Source organism: Pollachius pollachius (assembly GCF_949987615.1).
Source record: "Pollachius pollachius genome assembly, chromosome: 8".
NCBI lineage: Eukaryota > Metazoa > Chordata > Actinopteri > Gadiformes > Gadidae > Pollachius > Pollachius pollachius.
The window spans coordinates 15,683,254-15,711,113 of NC_136941.1; the positions used below are offsets into that span (position 1 = coordinate 15,683,254).

The window sequence follows — 27,860 nt, forward strand, 5'->3', positions numbered from 1 at the left end:
ACCATCCACAGCGAGCGCCTGCCCCAGTGGCACCCTCCAACTAGCGGGCATGCATGTTTTTATTGTTCCCAACTGACCTCCAAAATCCCCTTGTGTCAGTTAAAAAAAGCCCTTCATATGGTTCCTTCACAAAGGGAGGGAAAAATTGAAAGCTTGCCTTGTATTTTGCAAAGAGGGGCCATTTTGTTTCCTAAATATGTAATCAGCTCCAGGAGTCCCCCATTTTATTCCTCCTTCTTCTTCTCCTCCTCCCCAGTGTTTGTTTCTTTAATTGTGTGTGTTAACCGTAACGTGTCACCACACATGGGGTCTATTTTTAGCACGGCATGGCGTCGTCATGTATTTCTGTGTGGGGGGGGGGGGGGGGCGGGCGGAGCTTACATGATGGATTCTGGTCATAAACTGGATGAGAAAACAGCCCCAAACACAATCAATGGACAAACAGGGCTCTGTTGTAATAGTGTGCACAACCTCTCTGTGCTTTTATATTCAATCTAACCAACAAGACAATGGCTCCAGGATAAGTATGTTAAATGTCAGCTTCACAGCCTTTTACTGCATGTTTACCTATTTTGTTTTACCAAATGCTTTAGTGAATGTGCACATAATGTTACTCATGCACATATTGGTAGAGAAAGGCTTTGGGAGGAAGGCTCTGTTTAAAAGGGTTGCTTTCATTAGTGTGGTAGTGCAGAGCTGGCGAGCTACCAGGCTACTGGCAATGCTTCAGAACATTAAACTTCCTTGAAATCATGCTGGATTTATAAACACTAGCCTAGACGCACACACATACACACACATAAACACATGCACCCACGCACGCATGCAATAAGCCAAAAGCTATCTCCGTCACTTGAGCAGCACACACAGACACACACAGACACACACAGAGACACGCAACCTCCGGTGAACTTTTTATTTTCCCGGAACACTCAAAGGCAACTTATTCCTTTGTGTTTCTGAATAATCAGTATTACCGAGTATGATTTAAAGAGTATCCCCCGGCCCCCCCGCCCACAGACACAAAGATCTTTGATCGTTTACACTCCGATCCCCGACACATCTGCTCCAACTCTGCTGCTGTACTCAGACACACTGACCCGGCAGCTCCGCTAACTAGCGGCACGCCGGCCCTGTTTATACTGCCGCAGTCGACTCCTCCTTATGCACAAACGTTATTCTGCTCCCCAGAGAGTCTATGGAGAACGTATACTCTACCCCCCCACACACACACTTTTTTGTTAGTTTCGTTTCTGCGACTATAAAAGCGAGTTCACAGGTTTCCCGCCACATGCTGCTGTAACAAACTATGACATCAACTGCTTTCCCCGTCTGTAATTGCTTCCAGACTGGGCAAGATCAGAATTTTCATTATATTTTCCATTCGTCTCTCTGCTTTCTCTCTCTCTGCTGCTTAGCGTCCAACATAAGCAGATTTGAGACACAGGGTGTGTGTCTGTGTGTGTGATGTCATTGTAACACGACACACTCCTACTCTTTTATATCCTTTTTTTTTCTCAAAACCCAAAACCTTACAACCACATTTTCGAGAAGCCAGGTCCGTTTGACACACATCCCTTCATTGTTTCCTTTGCCGTCTTTCTTCCCGTACTATGCGTCTCCATGTATTATATTACCATGGGAAAAGACAAGTCCGAATGATGCAGTGGTGCTCTGACTAATGGGTGTCGTACCTCAATGTCCACCAAGGAGTAGGTGGACACCGATTTAAGACCGACCCAAATGAGCCTGAGCAGTGAGTGAGTAAGTGGGCGCTCTTTGGCCCCAACCCAGGTCCCATCCATCCTAATCTAGGCTCCAGCGACCCTACTTTGTTATAGCAGAACTTCTGGGGGGGAGACTGCACAGAGCCTGGACCGGAAACCAACAATTACATGGGGCAGAGTTACACCTTGTTTCCTGTTTTGTTACGGAGAAATTAGACAGAAAAGGAATAAAATGCGCCAGCTGTTTCAGAAGGGGATTTTATAAAATGTATTCCCACAGTGGCTGGCAAACAGTGTTGATTATTAAAACGATGCAGCCCCTTTGACCATAAAAGAACGCACAAGAACAGTTTCCTGACAGGATATTTAAGCTTGTCTTCCCAGCGGGAAAATTCCCTAGTCCTGAAGTTGAGTTTGTGTTCACCGCTTACAGATCGCTGCCTCTCGCAACATGATTGGTCCAAACAACAATGAAGCAAAAGAAAACAAAACCACCCATTCGACCAGATTGAGCTAGTCTGCAGACTTTAGATAACTAATCTAAAGTCTGATTTGTGAGGCGACACAACCGCCACATGCTAGAGCCCTCAAGGAAAGGAGTGCAGTGTGGAAGCGAGGACCTCAGTGAAGCGAGGGATGGAGTGCGAGCTGAAACGCAGTGGGGACCGTGTGCATTGAGTTGACAGGAGAGAGTCGGGTGGGGGGGAGGTGGAGGTCGGAGCTCACACACAGGGGGCCTCTGCTCGGAATTCCCCCCCATGACATCATTGTAGAGCAGTACGAGGTGCAGACGGTGGTGCTGGTGGTGGTGGTGGTGTAAACCAGACACAGGGAAGACTGAAAACGCTGCACTTGGAAAAGGTTTAGAGTCGGCCAAATTTGGGAGAGAGATGAGAGACTTGGAAGTCAAAGTTTTTCTGAGAGCATTGCTGAGTTTGTGCAAAAATATAATTGTACATGGCTACTTAGCGGTTGTAACTATATTAGTCGCATTACTACCCCCCCCCCCCCCCCCCCCCCCCACCCCCCCATGCAATTAAGTCACACAGCCCCGGAGACATGCATTAACGAGAGGAGGTGATCGGGGAGGATGGTGATCACATATCCCAGAATACAATGTTGGTTCATATTTAATTCCCAAACTAATAAGGTCTAGTTCCACACCCCCTGTGATCGAACTGCAGGCCAAGATCAGCCCTGGGGTTCCTAATCATATTCAGAACTCATTTTCTCTAAGTTTTGCCGTTGCCCCTCCGGGAGTTTTAAGACGACAAAATAATGAGCGAGTTAATGTGATGGTGGGATTTGTTGGGCGGGATTTGCTTTCTGTTTTGTTCTCAGCATTTTTTTTGTTGCTAGTCAAACAAGTAATTGGGTCCGGGCTGACAGCGGGGAGGGGCTTGGGGGCCGGGGTGTCTCTGTGTAGTCCTCCAGTTAGCAGTGCGTTAATGGCAGCAACGGGCCTTTTGTTCCAGAGTAAATTAGCTCTGTTCACTCGCTCCCTCTGGACTCGATCTTTCCATTCTGTCTTTATCCTCCGTTTCCTGTGGTACACCTTAATCTAGAGGGAGAACATCCCTCTCCCCTTCATACATGTCTTTCCTTTTCTCCCCTCTATCCCTGCAAACGTCCCGTCGTCTGCCCCCCGTTAATCTTCTGTTTGAAGTCCCCAGATGAAAACGGGGCGACAGGAAGTGATCGTTTTGGAAGGTCCGGTCCTGTAATTAAAGCCTGTAGGCGCCGCCCCGCAGAGACGCGCATCTCAGTGATTGCCGTCCTTGTGTACAACCGCCATCTGGGAGTGATTCCCCTCTGCCTCCTCTGGCCCCGCCTCCATACCCGCAACAAGAAAAATACCTTGGACTGTTGGAGGGGGTAGGGGTTAAGTTGGAGTTTACCCTCACCAACCCACCTCCACATCCACCTCTACCACCTCCTCTCAGTGGGGTGATAAGAGAGCATCATATCATCAAATCTATGCTCATAATTGTGGACCACCTCCCCCCGATCTCTCTCTGGCTGAAGACGTCCAGACTGGCGAGATGACTCAGGACAGCCACGACAACAAGAAGAAACATGGACACCAAGTGGAAGAGGGCAAACACGGAGCAGGCACTCTCTCGCTGCGTGCGTCTAAAGACGCGGTAGAGTTCGAGAGGCTCTATAGATAGAGGTCTGCTGTGCTCTATAGGTAGAGGTCTGCTGTGCTCTATAGGTAGAGGTCTGCTGTGCTCGCCATCCCCTTTCTCACCCTGCGCCAGGTCCATCCCGGTGGGAAAGCTAAGGCTTCTCCAGACAGGAAGCTCTGGCATCCCCCAACTACGACTGCCCAGCCTCACTCTTTCCATCAGCTCCCTCTTTTCTCCCTCATTGTGACTGATGAACGTGTGTGTGTGTCTCTCTCTTGTCCCTGTCTACTGCTCCTGGGACTTAATCCATCTACCATGCAGAGGGAATTCTGTCTGGAGGATCCCGTTCTGCTCATCCTCCATTCCTTTGTTTACGGCCACACAACTCTGTCTTTATTGTTGCCTCGTAAATCTCTTAAGTCTGTGTGTGTGTGTGTATTTCTGTCTCTTTCCCAGCCGTGTTCCCGTCATTTCCTCATATTTCCCTTGAAAGCATTCCATGAAAAAACATCTCAACCTTGGTCCAGGGCCATTTGTATTCTCAAGTCACGCGTTCGCCCCAACGCAGAAAGAATTCCATCCCCTTGACTCCCTCTCTCCCTCTGCCTCTCTCTCTCTCGTGCTCTTGCTCTCTCTCTCTCTGACACACTCCCCCTTAGCCCCTTTGCTCCAACACCCCCTTTCCATGCTCCCCGCCCCCCTTCCATACTGCACAGAGCCTGGCACATCCCCCCCCCCCCCCTTCCCAGCCAGTCACACACTCCAGCCTAACAGCCCGGTTTACCAGCCGAGGAGAGAAGAGAGGAGATATAACAGACTCTGCTTCTTTAACCGCCCCAGACACCTATCATCTTCCACGCCGAGCCTTTCCCTCCCACCCCCCAACCTCCATAGCAAAGAGGACAGCGATGGGAACACACACACACACAGCCCAGAGCTACGTTGAGGGAGCCGCCTTGGCCGAGGGCTGACACCGGGGGATATGTGTGCTGAGAGTTGAGCAGCGGAGGACCGGTTATGTTTGGAGTACCTTGTCTTGTGACTGCTGGCCAGCATGTGGTGTTTACAGTGTAACTCGGAGAGGACCCAGTCTCTGCTGGAACTAGAGCCAGCCCGCGGGTAAGGGTAACGGGACACTGCATGGTGTGACAGTTTTGTGTGTGTGTGAGTGATAGTGTGTGTGTGTGTGTGTGTGTGTGTGTGTGTGTGTGTGTGTGTGTGTGTGTGTGTGTGTGTGTGTGATTGGTCATTGGGTAAGGTTACGCCAGGTTGCCAAAATTCAAAGGGCTTTGTTAAGATAACACTCTTTGCCTATGATGGTGAAACGGCGCTTGGATTCCATGTATACAAAGGAAATGTATTCTGTTTAGCACCTGGGTTGACAGTATTTGTCTTAACAACAGCCAGAACCCGACAAAAGAGATGGCGGGATAAACTCTGCGTGCCCGCCCCCTAGCACACAGAGTACAGTACAGCGTGCATCTCCTCTTAGATGTCATTCAATCTGTTTGCAGTTACAGTCTTATCAAACCTATAGTGTTCCATCAAAGGGCTCTGTCTACGGCCCCTCCCCTTGGCTAATTTGAAGGACATTCCTGTGGTGTGCCGTGTCCCTCAGCGCTCGCCTCTCGGCTGCTGCTGCTGCGTGATTCTGCTCGAGGCATGACTTCTGCTCAAGGGCAGGTGCGGACAGCTGAGGGTGGCCGGGCAGATTATTCAATAATGGATGACGGTGACATGTGCTGCCTGCCACGTTAGCCCGTCGCTACGTGCAGGGAACCGACGGAGGTGGTGGGTTCGGGTTCAGGGCCAGAACTAGAGCGGGCGGATGACCGGGGTCAGGGTGGAGCTTCGCTCTCTCTCCCTTAACGGTTGCCTTCGGTCAGAGGGAAGTTCTCTCAACCGTCTCGTTGCTTTGTTTTTATATTTTGGTTCTGCTTTGTTGGTGTGGGACTCTTGTTCATGTCATGCTGAAAACATATTGGTGATCAATTATGTCGATCTAGCAACCGAAATTGATGGAGGACTGTAATCGTACAGTGTACGATGGTGAAATGTCTACCGGCCCTCCACATCAGACCTCTGTGGACCAGAATACATTTTGGCCTCACAAATGATAATGTGTCACAATTTACAGTAAACGGAGCAAAGTGGCCACCAACGCTTACCCTCCTCCATGAAGCGAAGAGGGGAAGAGGGAGGTGGGTTAAATACATTTATCGGGAATGATTGCAAGGTTTGGAAGGCGTTGTTTACCCTCTTTGTAAATAAGGCCCCATTGGATGAGGAGCGTGGCAGAGAGTGGACCTCTGAGGGAACAGCTGTGACGTGTCTGGCCAGGTCACAAGAGAGGGCACTGGAAACATTTTCCCTTCCCATCCGTGTCCCAAGGGAACGCTAACCCCTCCGCTAGGCTCTCCGAAAGTAGACAAAACAAGTAAAATACCGATCTCTATCAAACCCTGATGCCTATCAAGCTCGTGTTGGATAAATACTGTCGGCGCCGCGCAGCGTTCGCAGGTTAAAACAGTCTTTCCATTCACAAACTTCACAAACCCTTCGGTTATAATTTTTCCCTAAGAGTTGATGGTGCAGTTGACCTTACTGAATGCAGCATTTGCAGCAGTTCATTAACATCTCCCGATGGGGGTTGGTGAACTTTGACCTGGAGAAATGTACCTTGCATGGATGTTGTCATGACAGGCCTCTGTTTATGAGTACTTTATAAGTAGAAGTAGAAAATACGTGCCCTTGTTGTGTTAGGAGAGTATATGTTGTCAGCAATACAGTACATTGTGTCCATGGTGAGCAGGTCTGGTTATAGATTACGACCAGTTCATGGTTTAAGTGGGCTTAAAAATATGTGGATTTCAATGTGAAGTGGACCATTAAAAAGATCAGCTTTTCATTTAGGTTTTTTTTTAATTAATTGAACAACCCAAAAACTTTGAATGTGACTTTGTGGAGGGCTGCAGGAGTTGAGCAAGCATTACAGCGTTGATTAGAAAAACATGCACAGCGGTGCCTCATGCCTGGGCTCCAGAGGCGAGCGGGAGTTTACGGCCATAGCACTACACTGGAAATCCCTTCCTTGTTTCCCCCTTCCCCTCCCCAGCTCCAGCCTGCACTTCATTAGCAATCCTCTATTCCCCCAACGCCTGTAGAGGTGACTCCTCTTTTCCGGGACTGGTGGAATGTTTTTCTCCCCAGGGTCCAGCTGGCGAGACATGGCCAGACGACGAAGGGGGGCGGGGGAACCTGGGCCCTGATGGTCCAGGATGTGGAGAGGGCTAGGAGGAAGGAGAGGTGGTATCAAGACCCCACTTTTACCCCTACTAACCCCAACCCCAAAAGGGACCACAAAACCATAGAGAAACCCACGGCTGTAAATGGCTGCCAGCTGCTGAGTAGATCAGAAGCATGGTGGGCTTTGTGATGGATACGGCAGGACCACCGATAGGAGGAAACCCACTGGGTCAATGCACACATACAGCGTGCGACGAGCTCCACTATAGGTGGGCCTCTCACCAATCTACACAAGGACGACAACAACCGCTAATTATGCGGGGATGAATGGCTGATTGACAACATGTCGTGTGGCGCTGGTTGGCTCTTGTGTTTGAGCCAGGCAGTGATGTGCTTGTTGCAATGGTTGTTCCCCACACTCGACATGCTCTCCTATTGGAGTTGTGTCCTCAGAGTCCTCCTCTCTCCCTCCACTCACGGCCATTACAGCGCTGAAACATCTGCTCTGTGAACCGCTGCTTTCTCTTTTTTTTCTTCTTCTTTATGCTCCATCGCAAGCGACTGACCTGACAGAGTGGGGTAGGAGCCTCAGAACGAGAGTGCTGGAGCACTTCTACCACCTGCCTTCCTCTCTCCATCGCCCTTTTTTTAGATATGGTTCTCTTGCTGCCTTTTAAAAAGGAAGTGCATGCAAACCCCTCTCTCTCTCTCTCTCTCTCTCTCGCTCTCGCTCTCGCTCTCGCTCTCTCTCTCGCTCTCTTTCGCGCTCTCTCTCTCTCTCTCTTTCGCACTCTCTCTCTCTCTCTCTTGCTCTCTTGCTCTTGCTCTTGCCTTTACTCTCTCTCTGAGAGAGAGTACACGATTGTACACGATACAATGCTTTCTTAAATCCTCCATTAGTTGGGCTTGGCGAGCTTTAAATGTTTTAGCGGCTGACAAATAAAGTAAATACAATCCAACAGGGTCACTTCAGAGATGTAGTTTAGCTGCACTGACTTCTAATGCACAAAATGTGCTCCATCTTTGATTCCCAATTAGTTTATGATCTTGATATTCAATCACCAATCACACAATGTTTAGACAATGTAAATTCCGGTCCAGTCAGACAGAAGGGAGTCATGAAAATTGTGTGTATTCCTGAGCTGTGAGAGGATGCAAGGTGTGAATTCTACACTGAGGCTGCTTCACAGTTTGCCTGGGCAGATGGTTGGGGATTCTCATCCCTAGTGTTGGTTCACTGGGTTTGTTTTGGTGTCTTCTCTGTTTGGTTGAGACACAGCTGCTGGTCCAGAAAGCTCTCTTTGAAGAGTATCTTTAGGGCCACTATACCAATTTGATACTCCCATAATTGACTTTAGTGCATAAGTATGTCAACTAACTATGATGGGGCAAGTCAGATTAGGGTAATACTATAGTATTATGGGTATATTCATAGTAAAACGGATATTGGGTAATTGTTCCTCGAAGACTTTTTTTTTTTAAGAAATGTTTAGATAGATAAAAATGTACGAAAGAATACGTAGATTTTTCGACAGCTAGCATTGTTATGCAAAACATATTGCAATTTTGGATGTTTGTGACTTTGACGACTTCACAGCGAGTTGCCATCTGGTCGCAGGCAGGCTCTTGTGTTTTGATTTCAACTGTCCAATGAAGGAAGTGGTTTGTGTACAGTGCATGGGTGTGTCAGGTCACTACGCAAACACATACGACTGCTTTTAGAGAAGTAAGAGCAGTGAACAACGAAATAGTTAGTGCCAGGCGAGTGAGCCATTGGCAACGAATACATAGATACTGCAGCACCTCACTTAGCTCTAAAGGACTGCTAATGCTATATTTATTCTGTTACTCTCCACTGAGCTGGACTTTGTAACATATATCGGAGCGGTCAGTTGTCTTTACGCCAAACGTGATGTAACTTTGTCTGTTATCTTCAGTGATTGGCTGTTGCAGATTCTTAGCCTTTAGTTTCCTGGTGAAGCCTCTGTACTCTGGACCTCACCAGAGAGAGAAAGAGAGAGAGCAAGAATGGTGGACAAGATATGGAGGAAGAGTTGGCATTTTATAGAAAATAGAAAGTCTTTCCGGATTAGGCAGTTTTCTGTTAGTGCGGCAGAAAGTAAGAGTGAGTGAGTAGAATCTTGATTTTTTTAACGGGTGTTTTTTTTGTGTGTGTCTGTTAAAGGAAGTTGGCCCAATATATCATAAGGAAGTAAATCTTAAGGCTTATTTTTCAAAATGTCCTTGAAACCATATTGTGTCGACTCTCTGTCCAGTGAGTTTGCCTTCTGTGTATTATTGGCTCTGCAGGTCTACTATACACTCTTAAATTCACTCTGTAGTGTTAACTTCACCATTGAACATTTTGCACAGGTTTTCCCCATGCATGGGCAAGAAGCTTCAATGGCTGAACCCTCCAAATCGCAGTCTAAATATCTCTGCTCAATGAACTCTGACATTATATCTACCATAACTTGCCAAGTGTTGTATTATATATAGTGTATATATAGTATATATAGATATATAGTGCCATATTTAAACCATTCTCCTCCTCCCTCTTCTTCTTCTTCTCCTCCTCCTCCTCCTCCTCCTCCTCCCTCTCCTCCTCCTCCTCCCTGTCCTCCTCCTCTCCTTCTACTTCTCCTCCTCCCTCTCCTTGGTCCTATTCTTCTTCTCCTCCTGCAGTGTGGAAGGGGATGGACGGCCTGGCGAGAGCGGCCCTTCCCTGGACGGCGGAGCAGGCTACGGCCGAGGACCAGTGACTCACGGCTCGGCCATCAGCCCCGACCGCTTCGACGGCCCGCTCTACAGCCACGGGGTCCAACCGGGCCCCCAGAGGCCCCGCCGGCCCAAGCTCCAGCACTCGCAGTCCATCCTCCGCAAGCAGGCCGAGGAGGAGGCCATCAAACGCTCCCGCTCGCTCTCCGAGAGCTATGAGCTCTCGGCCGACCTCCAGGACAAGCAGGTAGCTTAGCATAACCACGTTATTTCTTTCTAGGAAATTTTTCTAGCCTCAATGGTTCAAAAACGTTAATTAGTATTATTATAGATGAACAGACATCGGATCCAAGGATTCCGTACAGCTTCCATACATAAAATGAGATCGGGATGTGCTTTGATAATAAGTGCTCGTCAACCATTCTTTAGCGTCTTTAAGAACGTCCGAGACATGAAGTGCTAGTGTTAGCGATTACAACCAGCAAAACCTAAAACCAATGGCCGTTAACGGTTTGGTGGTTGGGGTGCTGAAAGAGTCGTTGTGTCGTCCCTCTCCTCCAAGGTGGAGATGCTGGAGCGTAAATACGGTGGCCGCTTCATAACCCGCCATGCGGCGCGCACCATCCAGACGGCCTTCCGCCAGTACCAGATGAACAAGAACTTTGAACGCCTCCGGAGCTCCATGTCGGAGAACCGCATGTCCCGACGCATCGTTCTGTCCAACATGAGAATGCAGCTCTCCTTCGAAGGCCCCGAGAAGGTGCACAGCTCGTACTTTGAGGGCCGGCAGGTGTCCATGACGGAGGATGGTAGCCCCCTGGGGCCGTCGGACTGCGGCGACATGGAGGGCCACCAGCAGGCCAACATGGCGGCCCACCCCGCCCCGCAGGGGGACCTGAGCGACGCCATCACGGAGCTGGAGGACGCCTTCTCCCGGCAGGTCAAGTCCCTGGCCGAGTCCATCGACGACGCGCTCAACTGCCGCAGCCTGCAGGGCGACGAGGGGCCCGACCCGGACGCCATGGGCTGCGCCGAGATGGTGCGGGAGGCGCCCTACCAGAGGAAGTCGCACCGCCGCGGGCCCTCCCCCGGGCGCCTGCGCGATGAGATGATGGCGTCCTACAGCGACGTCACGCTGTACATCGACGAGGAGGACATGGCCCCCGCCATGGCCCGCTCCCGCTCGGGCGAGCAGCCCTCCAGCACGGAGTCGGACGTACGGCTGCGCTCGGTCAACTCCTCCTCCCAGGAGTACTGGCCCATGGACCCCAAGGACGAGGGCCGGGAAACGGACACCAGCTGCCGCAGCACCCCGTCCCTGGAGTGCCAGGAGCAGCGGCTCCGCATGGACCACCTCCCGCTGCTCACCATCCAGCCGCCCAGCGACAGCTCGGCGGAGCACAGCGACCGCTCGGACCGCAGCTCGGTCAAGCGGCCCCCCGTGTACGACCCCCACAGCCACATCGTCACGTCCTCCCAGGCCAGCCCCAAGCACATCTCCCACGGGCCCCCGCCGCCGCGCACCTCGTCCCGGGACGAGGACGCGCCCCTGCGGCACCGCCACCGCCAGCTGGAGGGCCACCTGGCCATCAACGGCTCGGCCAATCGGCAGAGCAAGTCGGAGTCGGACTTCTCCGACGGGGACAACGACAGCATCAACAGCACGTCCAACTCCAACGACACCATCAACTGCAGCTCCGAGTCGTCGTCCCGGGACAGCCTGCGGGAGCAGACCCTCAGCAAGCAGACGTACCACAAGGAGACGCGCAACAGCTGGGACTCGCCCGTGTTCAGCAACGACGTGATCCGGAAGAGGCACTACCGCATCGGACTGAACCTCTTCAACAAGTAGGTGCTGCAAGTAGGAGGGGGGTGTTCACCGCTAATTGCGGGCGGTTTAAGTTCCACTGATGTGTAGGGCTGTTGAGAGAATGGGCCGTTCAGAGAGCATACCTAACGTTTAACTCACTCAAGTGTTTCACAGTGAACTGTGTGTAGTACTACACCCAGGAATACTCCAATACAAGAATATATAGTTGTTTCAAATCCTGGCCGTGAAAGTGCCATTTATTCCGGGTCTCATTATGTCTGTCCTTCGACTTTTTTCTCGACAACCGTTCATCCAATGGACTTCAGACTTGACAGCTGTATGGCTGGGGTCCACAGGAAGTGCCGTGTCGAGTGTGAAGTTGTTAAGATGAGCGGTGCACCTGAGGCCAAGCCATTGGACCGTTTTAAACACACGCCCAGACAAAGCAAATCAATGTTGTCTTAGTTTTTCTTTCTTTACAATACAATTTTTACTCCTGACAAATGCAATATGAAATGTCTCCCTTCAAACTTTATTCTTGCAGCATTGAACTAAAGAACTTTAGTTCATGTGTAATGGATGAACACAGCTTTATCTGTGCTGTTTCTTTAATGTAATGGTTCCAACCTAAAATATTCAGTGTTTCCCCTTTCTTATATTTTTAGGAAGCCAGAGAAGGGAATACAGTACCTGATCGAGAGAGGGTTTGTTCCTGACACCCCTGTGGGCGTGGCCCACTTCCTGCTGCAGAGGAAAGGCCTCAGCAGGCAGATGATTGGTGAATTCCTTGGCAACAGACAGAAGCAGTTCAACAGAGATGTCTTGGAGTAAGCATTGTTTGTTCTTTTTCAGCCGTGCATTGCATTCATCTGTCATCCTATTAGAACGAAGAGTTTGTTTTAGCAAGTCATTACCCCATTCTGTGCACTTATCAGATCAAATCTGTTTTTGGTATTCATGTAATAAGATGAAATTATACGTAATGAGAGTCAATTACATTTAAGGAATGCAATGTCAAACATGGGTTGCATGAAATGACGTATTCCTAAACAAACACTTGGTTTGATTCTGCTTGTGATATGGAGGACTGGTGCTAGTGTGACAAGAGATCCTGTGTCCCCCCACCGCTTCCATAAACAGACTTCACTTAAGACCTAATCTTCACTGATCTTGGTATTGAATTAAATATGATTTACCTTGTCTGCAAGACATCATACAATGGCAGCCTTGGGAGCAGAGAAGCTGGGTCTTTGTCTATGTATTACTGTGATAGTTTGGCCACTTTTTATCTTTCTCACCTCCCATTTGAATGTTTCCTAATGCTCTCTGATTCATCTTCCTGTGTGTGTGTGTGCGTGTGTGTGTGTGTGTGTGTGTGTGTTCCAGCTGTGTGGTGGACGAGATGGACTTCCAGAGCATGGAGCTGGACGAGGCTCTCAGGAAGTTCCAGAACCACATCCGTGTGCAGGGCGAGGCCCAGAAAGTGGAGCGCCTTATCGAAGCCTACAGGTTAGTGGGCAGATAACAGCGGAGCATTCAAACACAACCCACAGGCCGAAACAACCAATGAGAAGACACCACAACCAGAGGCCTCGGCAGGTCGAAATATCCAGTATAAATATACAATGACCATCCCTGGGGGATGAAAGTCAGGTGACCCAGATGTTTGAGCCATCTGTGTAGGAAAAAAGAAACATGGGTTATATGACCTTGAAACCTGACAATCATGCCTCTGTCAATGCCTCTTACATATACCTAGAACCCTTGAAACATATTGTTCCTGAAACAGTTTTGGCTGTTCCTCGTTTGTACACAAAATAAAAAGGAACTTCCTACGTTAACTTGATCACAGTTTGTACGTCTTGCTATGGCCCTAGCTAAAGCTCATGACTGTAGCACCGGGATGTTTTATTAAGGGCCAGAAGGAGCCGGGGCGAGCGTTACTCTTGCATGAGTAAATGGTGCTGTCCCTCACGCAACCTTGAAAAGCCTCCACACGGCAGATACAACCTGCGCCTCTAAGTGAAGAATGCTTTGGCACTTATTCTGTGTTTTCTTAGCTTAGGAAGCACTCATCAACAAAATATGTTGTTTGTGGCTTTATCGACGTGATGCTGACATTACGGTCTGTCCCCCAGCCAGCGGTACTGCATCTGCAACCCCACGGTGGTGCGTCAGTTCAGGAACCCGGACACCATCTTCATCCTGGCCTTCGCCATCATCCTCCTCAACACGGACATGTACAGCCCCAACGTCAAGCCCGAGAGGAAGATGAAGATGGAGGACTTCATCAAGAACCTGCGAGGTACCCAAGTCTAATGATTATGCAGTGTTATATCGTGATAGAGTATGCAGCATGCATTCTATCTTGGAGAAAGAGGGAGTGAGAGATTTTAAGGTTAAAATCAATGAAGGTCTCTGTAGCCTCCTAGCTCCTCCTGACACCACAACACTCTTCTCCTCCTAGCAGAGTGTCGAGGTGTCCCTGAGCAAGACCCCTAACCCTAACTGCTCCCGATGAGCTGGCTGTCGCCTTGCATGGTTGGCTCCGCTGTCGGTGTGTGCATGAACTGTTGTTCATACACACAGAGAGATGTATGTGTATTCTATTCGTTATGAAAGTGCTTCTGCGCTAACCTGTGTGTGTGTGTGTGCTCTGCCCCAGGGGTGGACGACGGCGAGGACATCCCCAGGGAGACCCTGGTGGGGATCTATGAGAGGATCCGCAAGCGGGAGCTGAAGACCAACGAGGACCACGTCTCCCAGGTGCAAAAGGTGGAGAAGCTCATCGTCGGCAAGAAACCGGTATGTTTACCTCCGTCTTTAAGTAATAATCCATGACCATATGCTATTGTGATATACTGCGCGATATGCTGCGTGACAACAAAAATTGGCCTTTTCCTCGCCGTATTTCTGAGGGTAGGTAGAGAAGGAGACATTGAGAGTACAAAGACTAAAAACATATCCAGATGGAGGGAGAGCAGTAGGTGAGGGACAAAGGAAGAATGTACACTATGAAAACCATAATGTTATTACATCTCTGACGTTTCCTCCGTTTCAACTGGGTCCTACAAGGCTGTTATTCATTCCCTTACGGCAGTGGTAACACAATTAAAGGACATTCTAAAGAGATGTATTCAAAAAAGCTTTTAAAAACGCATTGATCTTATGGCCCAGCTAAAGCACCACAAGTGTAGAGGAAAAGCGACCGACAATAAGGGCTTTCTTCAGTAATCGGGCCCAGCGGTGGGGGATCGCAGTGGGCTTGGGCTTACGGGAAGATCTGTCTTCACATTAACGTCATTACAACGTGGCAGACCCACGCGGCAGGCTCCTTCAGGCACCACGCGTTCTTAGACCAGCCTTTTGGACATTATAGATATCTGAAGTTGAATCTTCATTTCCTGTTCTGGGCTCTGCTCCCCGGTCAGGAAGTTACCTCATGGGGCTGTGAAACCCGTTCTATATCTGTGCCTCTATGTAACCTCTCTCTCACTCTCTGTTGTTAGATCGGTTCCCTCCACCACGGCCTTGGATGTGTAAGTTATACTCTGTAAATGGATTCACTGTCAGCCATCATTTGTCTTTGGTTCATCCGTTGCTGCCTGTTATGCTGCTTGTCCTGGGTTTGTAAATCCACCTTATTTAAGGCTCTGCACCGAATGGACTACCTGTACTTTTGCCTTCTAAAGGGCTAAATACAGCATATATCTTACAGGAGGCTGTAAGGCAAACTGGGGGACAGCTTCAGTAGTTACGACAGAGAGCTAGCAGTTGTTTACAGATGCCGTACAAAGCAGGGGTTGTACATCACTGCCAGGCCCATTAACCACCCCACACGTAGCAGCTGGACAAACAACATAGACAAGATGTTGGACTGCATTTCTAGTCCTTCAATCCCAGTGGATCCCTGTGTGTATTGTTATACTCTGCATTACTTGCGTATTGCTCAATGACGTGGGGATCGGTACCAGTTGGCTGCGTGTCGCATTGAGTTTGGAAATCCTTTAATCTGATCCTAAAACCCACAGCTTTTTAAAAGGAAAACAGCTAAACCTGTTCCAATCTCGCTGTACTTATTATAACCATAGTGTAAAAACACAAAGCGCACACATGTGAATCCAATCGATGGGTGACCTCTGGGCCTGCTCTAGCTTGTGGAAAAAGCGGTCTGTTCTTCTGTTTCCTTTCCAGGTGCTAACAGGGATTGGCACCCTGTTCTCTGGGTGACACTCTTTGGAGGCGGTCATTTCTGTGAGGTCATTTGTCCTTCTTCAACCCCCCATCCGTAGGTGCTGTCGCTGCCCCACCGCAGGCTGGTGTGCTACTGCCGTTTGTTTGAGGTGCCGGACCCCAACAAGGTGCAGAAGCTGGGCCTCCACCAGCGGGAGATCTTCCTGTTCAACGACCTCCTCGTGGTACGGTACCCTTCCCGTCGGCGGGCGTGCTTAATGAAATGCTAGTGGGTCGGGTGTCTGGCTGTTTACCGGGGTCAAACATCTGTAGGCCTACTTGAGGAATACTTCTTATCTCCTCCTTGATGCCCTGTATCTGGTAAACATTCACTGTAGTGCTTTGGCTGAATGAATTACGGGTAACTAAATAGTAATATTAGTTGGGTATTGATCGATCTCTGTTCTGATTCAACCCTATTCGTGTGTGTGTGTGCGTGTGTGATATCAGGTCACCAAGATTTTCCAGAAAAAGAAGAACTCTGTTACGTACAGCTTCAGGCAGTCCTTCTCGCTCTACGGGATGCAAGTCATGCTGTTTGAGAATCAGTGTAAGTAGCACACACAGCGCCTAATACCTTCTCCCGTTGATTAACGTCCTATATGCGTTTGCCACAGCCATAGGAAGGGCATCTGTCGCACTGCAGCGTGACGATCGCTCTCCTCAGTTCACACAGACGCTACCCGTGCTGCTTTTACTGCTCTCTGATCAACGGCATGTCAAGTCATCGCCTCTCTCTCTCTCTCTCCCCCCTCCCTCTCCCTCTCCCTCTCTGCCGTTGCCACTGCAGATTATCCCAACGGCATCAGACTGACGTCGGCCGTGCCTGGCGCGGACATCAAAGTCCTCATCAACTTCAACGCCCCCAACCCCCAGGACCGCAAGAAGTTCACCGACGACTTGCGCGAGTCGATTGCCGAAGTCCAGGAAATGGAGAAATACAGAATTGAGTGTGAGCAGAGCACGCTTTTCTACCTCCCCCCTCTCCGCCGCCCTGCCCAGGTTCCCGCGGTTCCCTTCAAACCGTGTAAAGTAGAAACAGAGGCCTGGCAGCCGTTACACCGGCCCCTGTTCACCAGGGAGAACGTTTAACGAGCTTATAGCAATGAACAGCAGTCCTTGTGGAGCAGGACTCAAAACAGAAGGCACATGGGGAAATATGTTGGGTTCACAGATATACAGTGGGGCAAAAAAGTATTTAGTCAGCCACCAATTGTGCAAGTTCTCCCACTTAAAAAGACGAGAGAGGCCTGTAATTTTCATCATAGGTAAACCTCAGCTATGAGAGACAAAATGAAAAAAAAAATCCAGAAAATCACTGTCTGATTTTTTAAGAATTTATTTGCAAATTATGGTGGAAAATAAGTATTTGGTCACCTACAAACCAGCAAGATTTCTGGCTGTCACAGACCTGTAACTTCTTCTTTAAGAGGCTCCTCTGTCCTCCACTCGTTACCTGTATTAATGGCAGCTGTTTGAACTCCTTATCAGTATAAAAGACACCTGTCCACAACCTCAAACAGTCACACTCCAAACTCCACTATGGCCAAGACCAAAGAGCTGTCAAAGGACACCAGAAACACAATTGTAGACCTGCACCAGGCTGGGAAGTCTGAATCTGCAATAGGTAAGCAGCTTGGTGTGAAGAAATCAACTGTGGGAGCAATTATTAGGAAATGGAATACATACAAGACCACTGATAATCTCCCTCGATCTGGGGCTCCATGCAAGATCTCACCCTGTGGGGTCAAAATGATCACAAGAACGGTGAACAAAAATCCCAGAACCACACGGGGGGACCTAGTGAATGACCTCCAGAGAGCTGGGACCAAAGTAACAAAGGCTACCATCACTAACACACTACGCCGCCAGGGACTCAAATCCTGCAGTGCCAGACGTGTCCCCCTGTTAAAGCCAGTGCATGTCCGGGCCCGTTTGAAGTTTGCTAGAGAGCATTTGGATGATCCAGAACAGGATTGGGAGAATGTCATATGGTCAGATGAAACCAAAATAGAACTTTTTGGTAAAGACTCAACTCGTCGTGTTTGGAGGAGAAAGAATGCTGAGTTGCATCCAAAGAACACCATACCTACAGTGAAGCATGGGGGTGGAAACATCATGCTTTGGGGCTGTTTTTCTGCCAAGGGACCAGGACGTCTGATCCGTGTGACGGAAAGAATGAATGGGGCCATGTATCGTGAGATTTTGAGTGAAAACCTCCTTCCATCAGCAAGGGCACTGAAGATGAAACGTGGCTGGGTCTTTCAGCATGACAATGACCCCAAACACACCGCCCGGGCAACGAAGGAGTGGCTTCGTAAGAAGCATTTCAAGGTCCTGGAGTGGCCTAGCCAGTCTCCAGATCTCAACCCCATAGAAAATCTTTGGAGGGAGTTGAAAGTCTGCGTTGCCCAGCGAAGGCCCAAAAACATCACTGCTCTAGAGGAGATCTGCATGGAGGAATGGGCCAAAATACCAGCAGCAGTGTGTGAAAACCTTGTAAAGACTTACAGAAAACGTTTGACCTCTGTCATTGCCAACAAAGGGCATGTAACAAAGTATTGAGATGACCTTTTGTTATTGACCAAATACTTATTTTCCACCATAATTTGCAAATAAATTCTTTAAAAATCAGACAATGTGATTTTCTAGATTTTTTTTTTTTCATTTTGTCTCTCATAGCTGAGGTATACCTATGATGAAAATTACAGGCCTCTCTCATCTTTTTAAGTGGGAGAACTTGCCCAATTGGTGGCTGACTAAATACTTTTTTGCCCCACTGTAGATTTACCCCCTTGGTCAACAGTACACAGAGCAGCCTCGGTCCTCACTAACAGTACATAGAGCGGTCCTCACTAACAGTACACAGAGCGGTACTCACTAACAGTACACAGAGCGATCCTCACTAACAGTACATAGAGGGGCCTCTGTCCTCATTAACAGTACACAGAGCGGCCTCGGTCCTCACTAACGGTACACAGGCCGGCCTCGGTCCTCATTAACAGTACACAGGGCGGCCTCGGTCCTCACTAACGGTACACAGCCTCGGTCCTCACTAATGGTACACAGGGCGGCCTCTGTCCTCAGTAACGGTACACAGGGCGGCCTCGGTCCTCGCTAACGTTACACAGAGCGGCCTCGGTCCTCACTAACGGTACACAGAGCAGCCTCGGTCCTCACTAACGGCACACATCCTCGGTCCTCACTAACGGTACACAGAGCGGCCTCGGTCCTCACCAGCGGTACACAGAGCAGCCTCGGTCCTCACTAACGGTACACAGCCTCGGTCCTCACTAACGGTACACAGCCTCGGTCCTCACTAACGGCACACATCCTCGGTCCTCACTAACGGTACACAGAGCAGCCTCGGTCCTCACTAACGGTACACAGCCTCGGTCCTCACTAACGGTACACAGCCTCGGTCCTCACTAACGATACACAGCCTCGGTCCTCACTAACGGTACACAGCCTCGGTCCTCACTAACAGTACACAGAGTAGCCTCGGTCCTCACTAACAGTACACAGAGTAGCCTCGGTCCTCACTAACAGTACACAGAGGGGCCTCTGCCCTCACTAACAGTACACAGAGCAGTCCTCACTAACAGCACACAGAGCAGCCTCGGTCCTCACTAACGGTACACAGGGCGGCCTCGGTCCTCACTAACGGTACACAGCCTCGGCCCTCACTAACGGTACACAGCCTCGGTCCTCACTAACGGTACACAGCCTCGGCCCTCACTAACGGTACACAGCCTCGGTCCTCACTAACGGTACACAGCCTCGGTCCTCACTAACGGTACACAGGGCGGCCTCGGTCCTCACTAACGGTACACAGCCTCGGCCCTCACTAACGGTACACAGCCTCGGTTCTCACTAACGGTACACAGCCTCGGCCCTCACTAACGGTACACAGCCTCGGTCCTCACTAAAGGTACACAGCCTCGGCCCTCACTCTCCTTATCCTTCTCCACAGCGGAGCTGGAGAAGCAGAAGGGCGTGGTGCGGCCCAGCATGTCCCAGAGCTCCGGGCTGAAGAAGGAGGCGGGGAACGGCAACATGAACCGCGGGAGTCTGGACGACACCTACGCCATGGGGGAGGGGTTGAAGAGGAGCGCCCTCAGCAGCTCCCTGCGAGACCTCTCGGACGCAGGTACCAACTGCCCCTCGCTCGCCTCGCTCTCTCTCCTTAATCCAGGCCGGTTCATACTCTCCATTGATCCACAAGCAGAGGGGATGGGGGCGGGACTCTGCTGGAGTGGGGGGAGGGACACAATCTACATAATGCGATTGGTTGGTTGGGTTTACATTGACTTTTTGGAGGATAGCAATGAGAAGAACTGGATTTATGGAGTGGTCTTCAGTGTGTTGATCTTGGAGCTGTTCTCCATACCATGCGTTCAATGTCACTCATGTACAAAAATTGCGTGTTCAGCACAGTTTGCTTGATTTATTTTTGTTCAAAAACTTTTATTTTGAAGGCGTGCTGCACACAGTTTTTGCTACAGTTGATGTAAGTGAGCTTTTTTAAGCTAAGAGAATAGCAGCACAAAAGGCTTGAATGAAGGTGATTTAATGCAAGATAATTAGCATTCGCAATGTCTGGAAGTCATCCATCCATTACCTTTTGAACTGCTTCAGTTGTATTCATTTATCTTGTCACACTTGTGTTACAGATTACAAGTTTTATTTTCTTCCTAATTGATTCCATGACAAGTCTTTCCTTTCAGACATACATCTACCCCCCCCCCCATCTATTTCAGATGTGTTTTCTTTTTTTTATTAATATAACTCATATTCCATTCTGAATCATCAACCATTCAAATGTATCTACCATTTCAAATCGAAACAATCATTCCATTTATTTGCATGTATATATATTGAATTGATATATGTGCAAATATAGATGTATATGTGCAAATACATATGTATCAATGTTCTAAGTGGCCTGGCCCAACATCTTTGCTCCAAGCCAATATATGAATCCCTCTATCTTGAAACCATTCCACTTCATCCGGATAATGACTACGCTATGTGTGATAATATAATGAAATCCAGTCTGGAGGAGGATGTGTGTTGGGGGGATGAGGGTCCAGTCTGTTGGGTGATCAGCCCTTCTGCTCGGTCCAAGCGATCATCTCCTGACCCCTGAGTGGGAGTTAGCCCAATCAGAGGACGCATTAATTAGCACTCATTAAAGTGATGGACAACAGCAATCCTTTATCTTCTTCTAATTAGGTTATCAAAGCAAGGGTGGCTCATTTATTTCAGAAACATTTGTTGTCATATTTTTTTAATTCTCTTTCATCCAAACAGCAGTCAATAAATCAAACTGTCTTTATTTTTGACTGCTCTTTGTATCTGTGGCTTTCGCAGGCCTTTAATAAGCGCGTCCAAACATTTAATTTGGCCCGAATGACATGTTTGTACGGCCTATCTTTCTGTCTACATACCCGACTACCTGTGCGAACTGATAATGCGATGCTAACCGATAACCGGAGTCTTCCACAAGTCTTGGCAGACCTATTGCTAAAGCAAGCTAGTCACGTGTTTTGGTGGAGTGGCTTGGAGGGGTGCCTGAAGGGAGGGATGGGATTTTTCATTCATTTGGATACGCTTAAAATCTAGCTTACTACGGCTGGTTTCCCAAAATTGCTTTAAAGGTTCATTTTCGGTCCTTTGGTTTCCTCCTATTCTTTCAAGCATATTTGATGGGTGGAGTCTATTGTCCCTCTTTACTATTTAGCCAATCAGGTGATTACAATTACCATACGCTCACATGGCCAAGCCGGGACAATCACATTACTGCATCAATGCAGCTGAATGAGGCTACGGTGTTTCAGACTTTGAAGAAGTGCAAACCACAAGCAAAAAACAGCGAGGAGGAGACAGGGATTCAGACCGTTACAATTCTCTTCATGAGCGAGTTTATAAGCTGACTTTGAGATGTATATTAACATACTATTTGACATTATCTTGGCAAGATATTCGGCAGGGGTGTAGTGGATCCATCCCTTTGTGATTTGCTGTGGTTATTTTTCATTTTTAGATCCTGTTGTCCATCACTTTAAGATTTTCCTGTCCATAAGTGTACCTAAAGATCCTTTTAACGCAGGAAGCCGCATGCTAATGAAAATCTTTCTTGTGTACAATGTTTTCTCTTTCTTTGGTTCTTCTCACCATTCTCCATCCCATGCGTACTTCGCCATTATTTTAGTACACATCAGGGACGCTCCTGGTTATGTGTGACAAGTGGTCAAGTGTCATTGGCTTAGTGTGCGTGTGTTTGTCTGTGTCTGTGTTTGTGTGTGTAACAAAGGCAAACATGCTCCGTTTGTCCTACTCAGCCCCCTGTATTTGCCTGTACATCCCATGTGCAACATTCATTGTATTGCTTTTGATGTGTTCTCTCCTTCTCCTGTGACTGTCACTCAGACGCTAGGTGTCAAAGCCCCTCCTTCCGGTGCTCCATGCTGAAGTACATCTCTTTTAGCGGAAGCACATTTGGAAACTGGGGAAAAATGTAGAAACGTTTCCTAGAACTCAACTCCCATCAGTTGCCTATTCAATCATCTGATTTGGATCTGGAGTTGAGGCAAGGAAATGGCAGATTAACAACGTGGGGTAGTTTAGATAAACACAGGTCCAGAGTTAATTGGATCGTGAGCATTTAACGAAATTCCAAAAATATCTCGAAGCTGACACAGAAAATATAGCCATTACAGCCATAACTATCGCCTCCCCCGCCCCCAGAACCCCTCCCCCCTTCAAGGTACCCCTCCCTCCCCTCACAGTCACAAGCCCCACTCAATTGGCCCCTTCACCACTCCCCCCCCCCCTCCCTCCCAGCCCTGTAGGGGGCCTGCGGGGCCTCCCCAGCCCAGCCCAGCGCGGCCCTGTGTAGTCTGGTCCAGGAGTGCTGTCCGTCTCTAATCTGTGGTATTGCATGTCCCGGGCAGGCAAGCGGGGGCGCCGCGGCAGTGCAGGATCACTAGACAGCAATATGGAAGTAAGTTGGAAGCGGCTGGTCTCCAAGCTACCTCTGTCATGTGATGATGTGCACCGTCCACCATTTCCCATTTTATTATTTTTTCACTTTATTTTGGTCTTGCAACCCTCCTCCTCCTCCTCCTCCTTCTCTCCTCTTGTTATGTTTTGCTGTCATAGTTCATCTGGTTTGAGAACATCCTCTCGGTTTGTTTGTCTATCCGCTGCTCATTTCCTGGGATGCGCTCCACTGACAACAGCCCACCTGCCTGCCTGGGCTAGTAGTGTGCATGCATGGGTTGCCTGCCTCTGAACCCCCCCCCCCCCCCACCCCCAACACTGTCTGGTCACGCATCCCCGTGGACGTCATGCTACGAGGCTTTTTGTTTTGTAACTTGAAACAAGCATGAGTCTACTAACGGACCACGCCCTGTCCTCCTCCTCCCCCCTTGTCTCCGTCTGTCCTCCCCCTTGTCCGCTGTCTCTTCACCAGGTTGTCCTTCAGTCAGTAGGTCAGTCAGTCTGCGGTTTTGGCTGGGTTGCTCCTCCTGGTTTCTGTTTTGGTCTTTTGGTCTTTAAGGATACACATGTACGAGTCTTGACTTGGTTGTTGTTATCAACAGCGAGAGGTTGGATAAGGAAGGAACCACGTCCGTGTGTTCTGTTCTGTAATGCTTCGTACCCCTCTTTAGGAAGGGGGTCTCTATTTCAGGAAGGACGCTAGGACTTTTGTTCTGTTTTTAATCCAGTTCCGCACTAAATGGGTTTCATGTGCACTTCAGACGTGGATTTCATTCCGTTATCTTCTCATTCATTACACTTGTCTCACGGGGTCAATGTTGTCGGGGTTCAAGTCTGCAAATTTCATTTTCTAAAGGCATATGGTCTCGATCAAGGCGCACATAAAAGAAAATACAGTGTGCTCTTGAAAGGACTCAGCGACGCCCACTGCTAAGTAATGACATTTCCTGCACTGGGGTTAGGAGCGGGATCCTTAGATCTGGGTGAGAGAGCACGTGGGTCCGTCGGTCTCTCTTAGTCTCTCCTCCTTCTCTAGATGAATGCTCTACCTGATGCGGATGAAGGCTTTGGCCGTCACACATCCTCTCTGCATGTAGAATCTACTCCTTCTTTTGGTTTTGTTTTTTGCCAAAGCTGCATGTGTGATTTTTCTTTTGCCAGGTTTTGGATAGTGTTGTTTCACCTATAAATAACCAAATGTTCCTGCTCGTGCATTTGACTTTGAATGTAGGCCAATTGTGTATTTTGTGTACCTATTACAATTTTAAATGTCCTTTTTTTCTTCCCTGAAGCACAGTGGGATAAATGCTAATATCTTGGCAGTGGTGTCATTATGGGCAGAAGTCCTTTATGAACACAGGCATACCTCACCATCAAGCGTTTGTGGAAACATGCATAATATTACTTTTCCCCCACGTCATGAGAAGAACATTTTTGGTTTGTCATTCGCATGCATTATAACATTTTATTATGAGTCATGTGTTTATCCCAAACATGCAGGTTAAGCAAATAAATGCTGTTCTCGTATGAGCTTGTCTAGTTAGCCGCGAAGCTAAGTCGACGCTGCGTAGCCCACCACGCTAACACCCGCTCCCTTCTCCTCCCGCAGGGGTCCATCATTAGCAGCCCCCACACGTGCCGCCGGGCCCACACGCTGCACGACGGCGCAGCCCCCCGGGGTGACCACGCCTCCCACCACCCCCACCACCACCACCACCACCACCACCACCACCAACCACAGCACCACCCCACCCAGCAGCCCTCCCACCCCAACGTGGCGCCCACCTCCATCCTGGGCTCGCTGTTTGGCAGCAAGCGAGGGAAGCCGCCCTGCCTGCCGCAGGGCCACGCCCCCCTGCCCCCCGCCGGCCAGCCCACCCTCATCTCCCACAAGCTGCACCCGGCCAACCTGCATCACACGGCCCAGCAGCCCCCGGGCCACCACGCCCAGCACTGCCCCACCCTCCAGCAGCAGCAGCAGAACCCCCCGCCCTACCACCACCACCACCACTACCACCCCCCGCCCCACGCCCAGCTCCCCCCCGCTGAGGCCGCCGCCTACTCCAACTCCCACGCGCACCCGCAGCACAGCCACCACGGCGGCCAGAATTCCCATCACGCCTTGCACGGCCAGCCGGACAGACACGCGGCCCACCCCCACGGCCAGCCGCCGGGCTCCATGCCCGGCGGACCCAAAGCCAAACACAGCGGCATCAGCACAGTGGTGTGACCAGGAGGCGGGGGGGGGAACCACGAGGGGCGGCGTGGTCGCTGGGACTGGGTGGGAGGAGGAGAGAAAATGCTAACACCAAAGGGAACTGACAGCATTCGTTTATGGCCTGTCCACTGTGCTTCACCTGCTGCTGTGATGGCGATGGATCACGGGCAGCCCCCTATATATGAATACATACATCTCCACTCTTCTCAGCAAGATGCAGCTTGGAATCGGGCTCTTCGTGTTCTGTCAGTAGGGGGCCTGGATACGGGCCTCCCCGGGCTCTCTTTGGGTTTCAGGGGGGTGTTTCTTGCAGGAAGAGGCCACCCACCCATTCGCCCCCTGCAAAAATAACAACAGCAAACAGTAAGCTGGCGGTGATGGCTGAGGCGAAGCTCCTCCACACTGCTCCATGTACCCAATAAGCCTGTGTCTTCCCTTCACCCACTGAGGAGGAAAGGCAGAGGGACCTCAGTCTGCCACCGCGATGGAGTCCTATATTGTACACACTGTTATTTCCGAACTTTTTTTAAAAACAACGCTCTTATCTCCCCATCATCATCATCATCATCCTCTCCATTATTATCATCGTCATCATCATTTTCGAAAGCTATTCGCCACCGCCTTCCCTGCCCAACCGCGCGTAGCCGACCAACCTTACTATAACCATTTCACAACCTAGCCCGGGTCAGCAGACCGGGGCTAACATCTGCATAGACGGACTCGGCCGTAGTAGTTCTAGTGCTGTATTTACTGTAGATGACAGCTATACGTATTGTCTCTTAGCTCATAAATAAATGTGCCAATTACTTATGCATAATCTATTTAGTCAATAACTTCATGTACAGTATATTGTGCTCTAAGTAATTTGTAAGATTATACTTACAATTATCAATTAAAAATACATTTTATCAGTGATATACTGACTCTGTAACAACGAGATGTAATCATCAGAAGAGATGGAACTCCCAAATCAGCCCAGCTAACAATCTAATTTGGACTTGTTTTCTTTCCTTTTCTTTGGTTTTTCCTCACATTCAATACAAAGAGCTTCGGGATTGGCAGCTGTAGCACACTGGCCTCCAAACACCAGGCTGGTCTGTAGGAAACCATCTCTCGGGCTGCTCAGAGTAGCCCTGACTACGCACTGCCTTTTGTAGATATGGATGATGCCATAGGGTCCCTTGAGTCTCAGCTAACCACTCTCCACTGTGTTTTTGAGATAAAGAGGTGATTTAAAAGGCCTTGCTGGTGTCTTCTGTATACCGAGACGTGAGCCACTTTACCTACAGACCCATCTATATATATATATATATATATATATATATATATATATATATATATATATATATATATATATATATATATATATATATATGTATATATATATATGTATATATATATATATACATATATATATATATGTTGATACATAGCAATATATCTATATCTCTGTATGGATCAAACATGTTGCTGAGACTATTGCCTTTAACATATGCGGCAACAAAGAAGCAGCTCTCTTCGCTCTTCTAATCAAAAGAGTAAATCACCTTTTTCAATCTCGTTTTGCCTTCTGTTCTTTGTTTACAGACCGGTGATGGAAATACCCTGTTTTGTTTCATATTTTTTGAACACATGTGCAATATCTTATTTTGTACATTCAGAACACGCACGGCATACCCTCCTGTTTGTGCGTTTCTTCATGTTGTGTCATTTATTTATTTAGTTTGGACCCCCCCTCCCCCCAGTAAAAAAAAAAGTGTCTGTGCGACTGTCCTCATAGTTGTGGAGAGAGACAGCCTTGGAGTTCAGTGGAATGTCTAAATAACGTAGGTGACTTTTGCATGTAATGTTTATTGTTGTTCAGCTATCCTCTGCACATCGTATTACGAATCAGTGTTACCATAGCGAGTTTAAGTGCAATCATGTTCAGAAAAATGCAGACTTGGATTGAACGTGGAAGTGTGTCCCATTGGTCCAGGATGAGATTCAGGTGAAAAGAATATATATATCTTTTGCTTTCAGTTGTTTTTTTTTGGTTCATTTTAGAATATATAAATACTTGCAGAGTTCACAGTGGAAAGAAGAATGTGTGTATATATTTTATTAAAGGAACATCCTTCTCTTTGGGGCTGAACAGAAATATTTTGCTGGATAAGCACACGTGAAAGAACACTTTCATTTTTTTCAGGAAATGCAGTTGTAACTGACTGCAGCAATGCAAATGAACAAAGGAACATGGTCTATGTAAATAAATAATAACTTTCTAAATTCTACAAATAAAAAAGTGTCTATTCAAAGTGTGTACATTAGTGACAGCTGTTTGTTCCAATATTCAGGTTGTAAATGTATTTTAACTTTCACAAAGAAACTCATTACCATAAGTCAAGCTTAAAAAGGCGGTCACACATTTACTTTTTGTTACTCATGTGATCCTCATGTTATTATAATAGAGATGGAGAACGCTAGGAGAGAGTTAGCATATCTTGTATGGGACAGTAATGGTCAGTGGAATGTGTCTATTCATTTTATATTATGACTAAAAACTGAAATCATAGGATAATTGGATTATGTTTTTTTATGTTTCTGTTATAGAGGTTTTTTTATGTTTAGAAAGTCCATAGTCACTTCGTGTTAAGACGATACCCCAACAATGCACTGCATGGATCTGATGCATAAAGTGTCCTATTCACTGTGAGCTGACAGGAAATATAGAATTCAGCCTGTAAACTTTGACCTCTTCCCTTCCCTTTTTTTTTTTTTTTTATTTTTTATTC

General features: G+C 48.4%; 1 protein-coding gene across 6 annotated transcripts in view; it reads left to right on the top strand.

Moving 5' to 3' along the window:
• Positions 1 to 26,378, top strand: part of iqsec1a (IQ motif and Sec7 domain ArfGEF 1a) — a gene marked incomplete at its 5' end in the record, with an annotated part of 81,507 nt that extends 55,129 nt beyond the window's left edge. For 3 of the 6 annotated variants that reach the window (XM_079742154.1, XM_079742149.1, XM_079742151.1), the window contains 13 exons: positions 9,788 to 10,067; positions 10,383 to 11,668; positions 12,296 to 12,457; positions 13,017 to 13,139; positions 13,769 to 13,935; positions 14,296 to 14,435; positions 15,140 to 15,169; positions 15,923 to 16,048; positions 16,314 to 16,413; positions 16,654 to 16,815; positions 19,837 to 20,013; positions 22,820 to 22,869; positions 24,478 to 26,378. In XM_079742154.1, the coding sequence (XP_079598280.1) occupies positions 9,788 to 10,067; positions 10,383 to 11,668; positions 12,296 to 12,457; positions 13,017 to 13,139; positions 13,769 to 13,935; positions 14,296 to 14,435; positions 15,140 to 15,169; positions 15,923 to 16,048; positions 16,314 to 16,413; positions 16,654 to 16,815; positions 19,837 to 20,013; positions 22,820 to 22,869; positions 24,478 to 25,098 (3,424 nt within the window). In that variant the 3' untranslated portion in view covers positions 25,099 to 26,378. Of the gene's footprint in view, positions 1 to 4,673; positions 4,976 to 8,888; positions 9,232 to 9,787; positions 10,068 to 10,382; positions 11,669 to 12,295; positions 12,458 to 13,016; positions 13,140 to 13,768; positions 13,936 to 14,295; positions 14,436 to 15,139; positions 15,170 to 15,922; positions 16,049 to 16,313; positions 16,414 to 16,653; positions 16,816 to 19,836; positions 20,014 to 22,819; positions 22,870 to 24,477 lie in introns of those variants that run through there. The other 3 variants (XM_079742152.1, XM_079742150.1, XM_079742153.1) reach the window with 3 other exon arrangements.
• Positions 26,379 to 27,860: the final 1,482 nt, after the last annotated feature.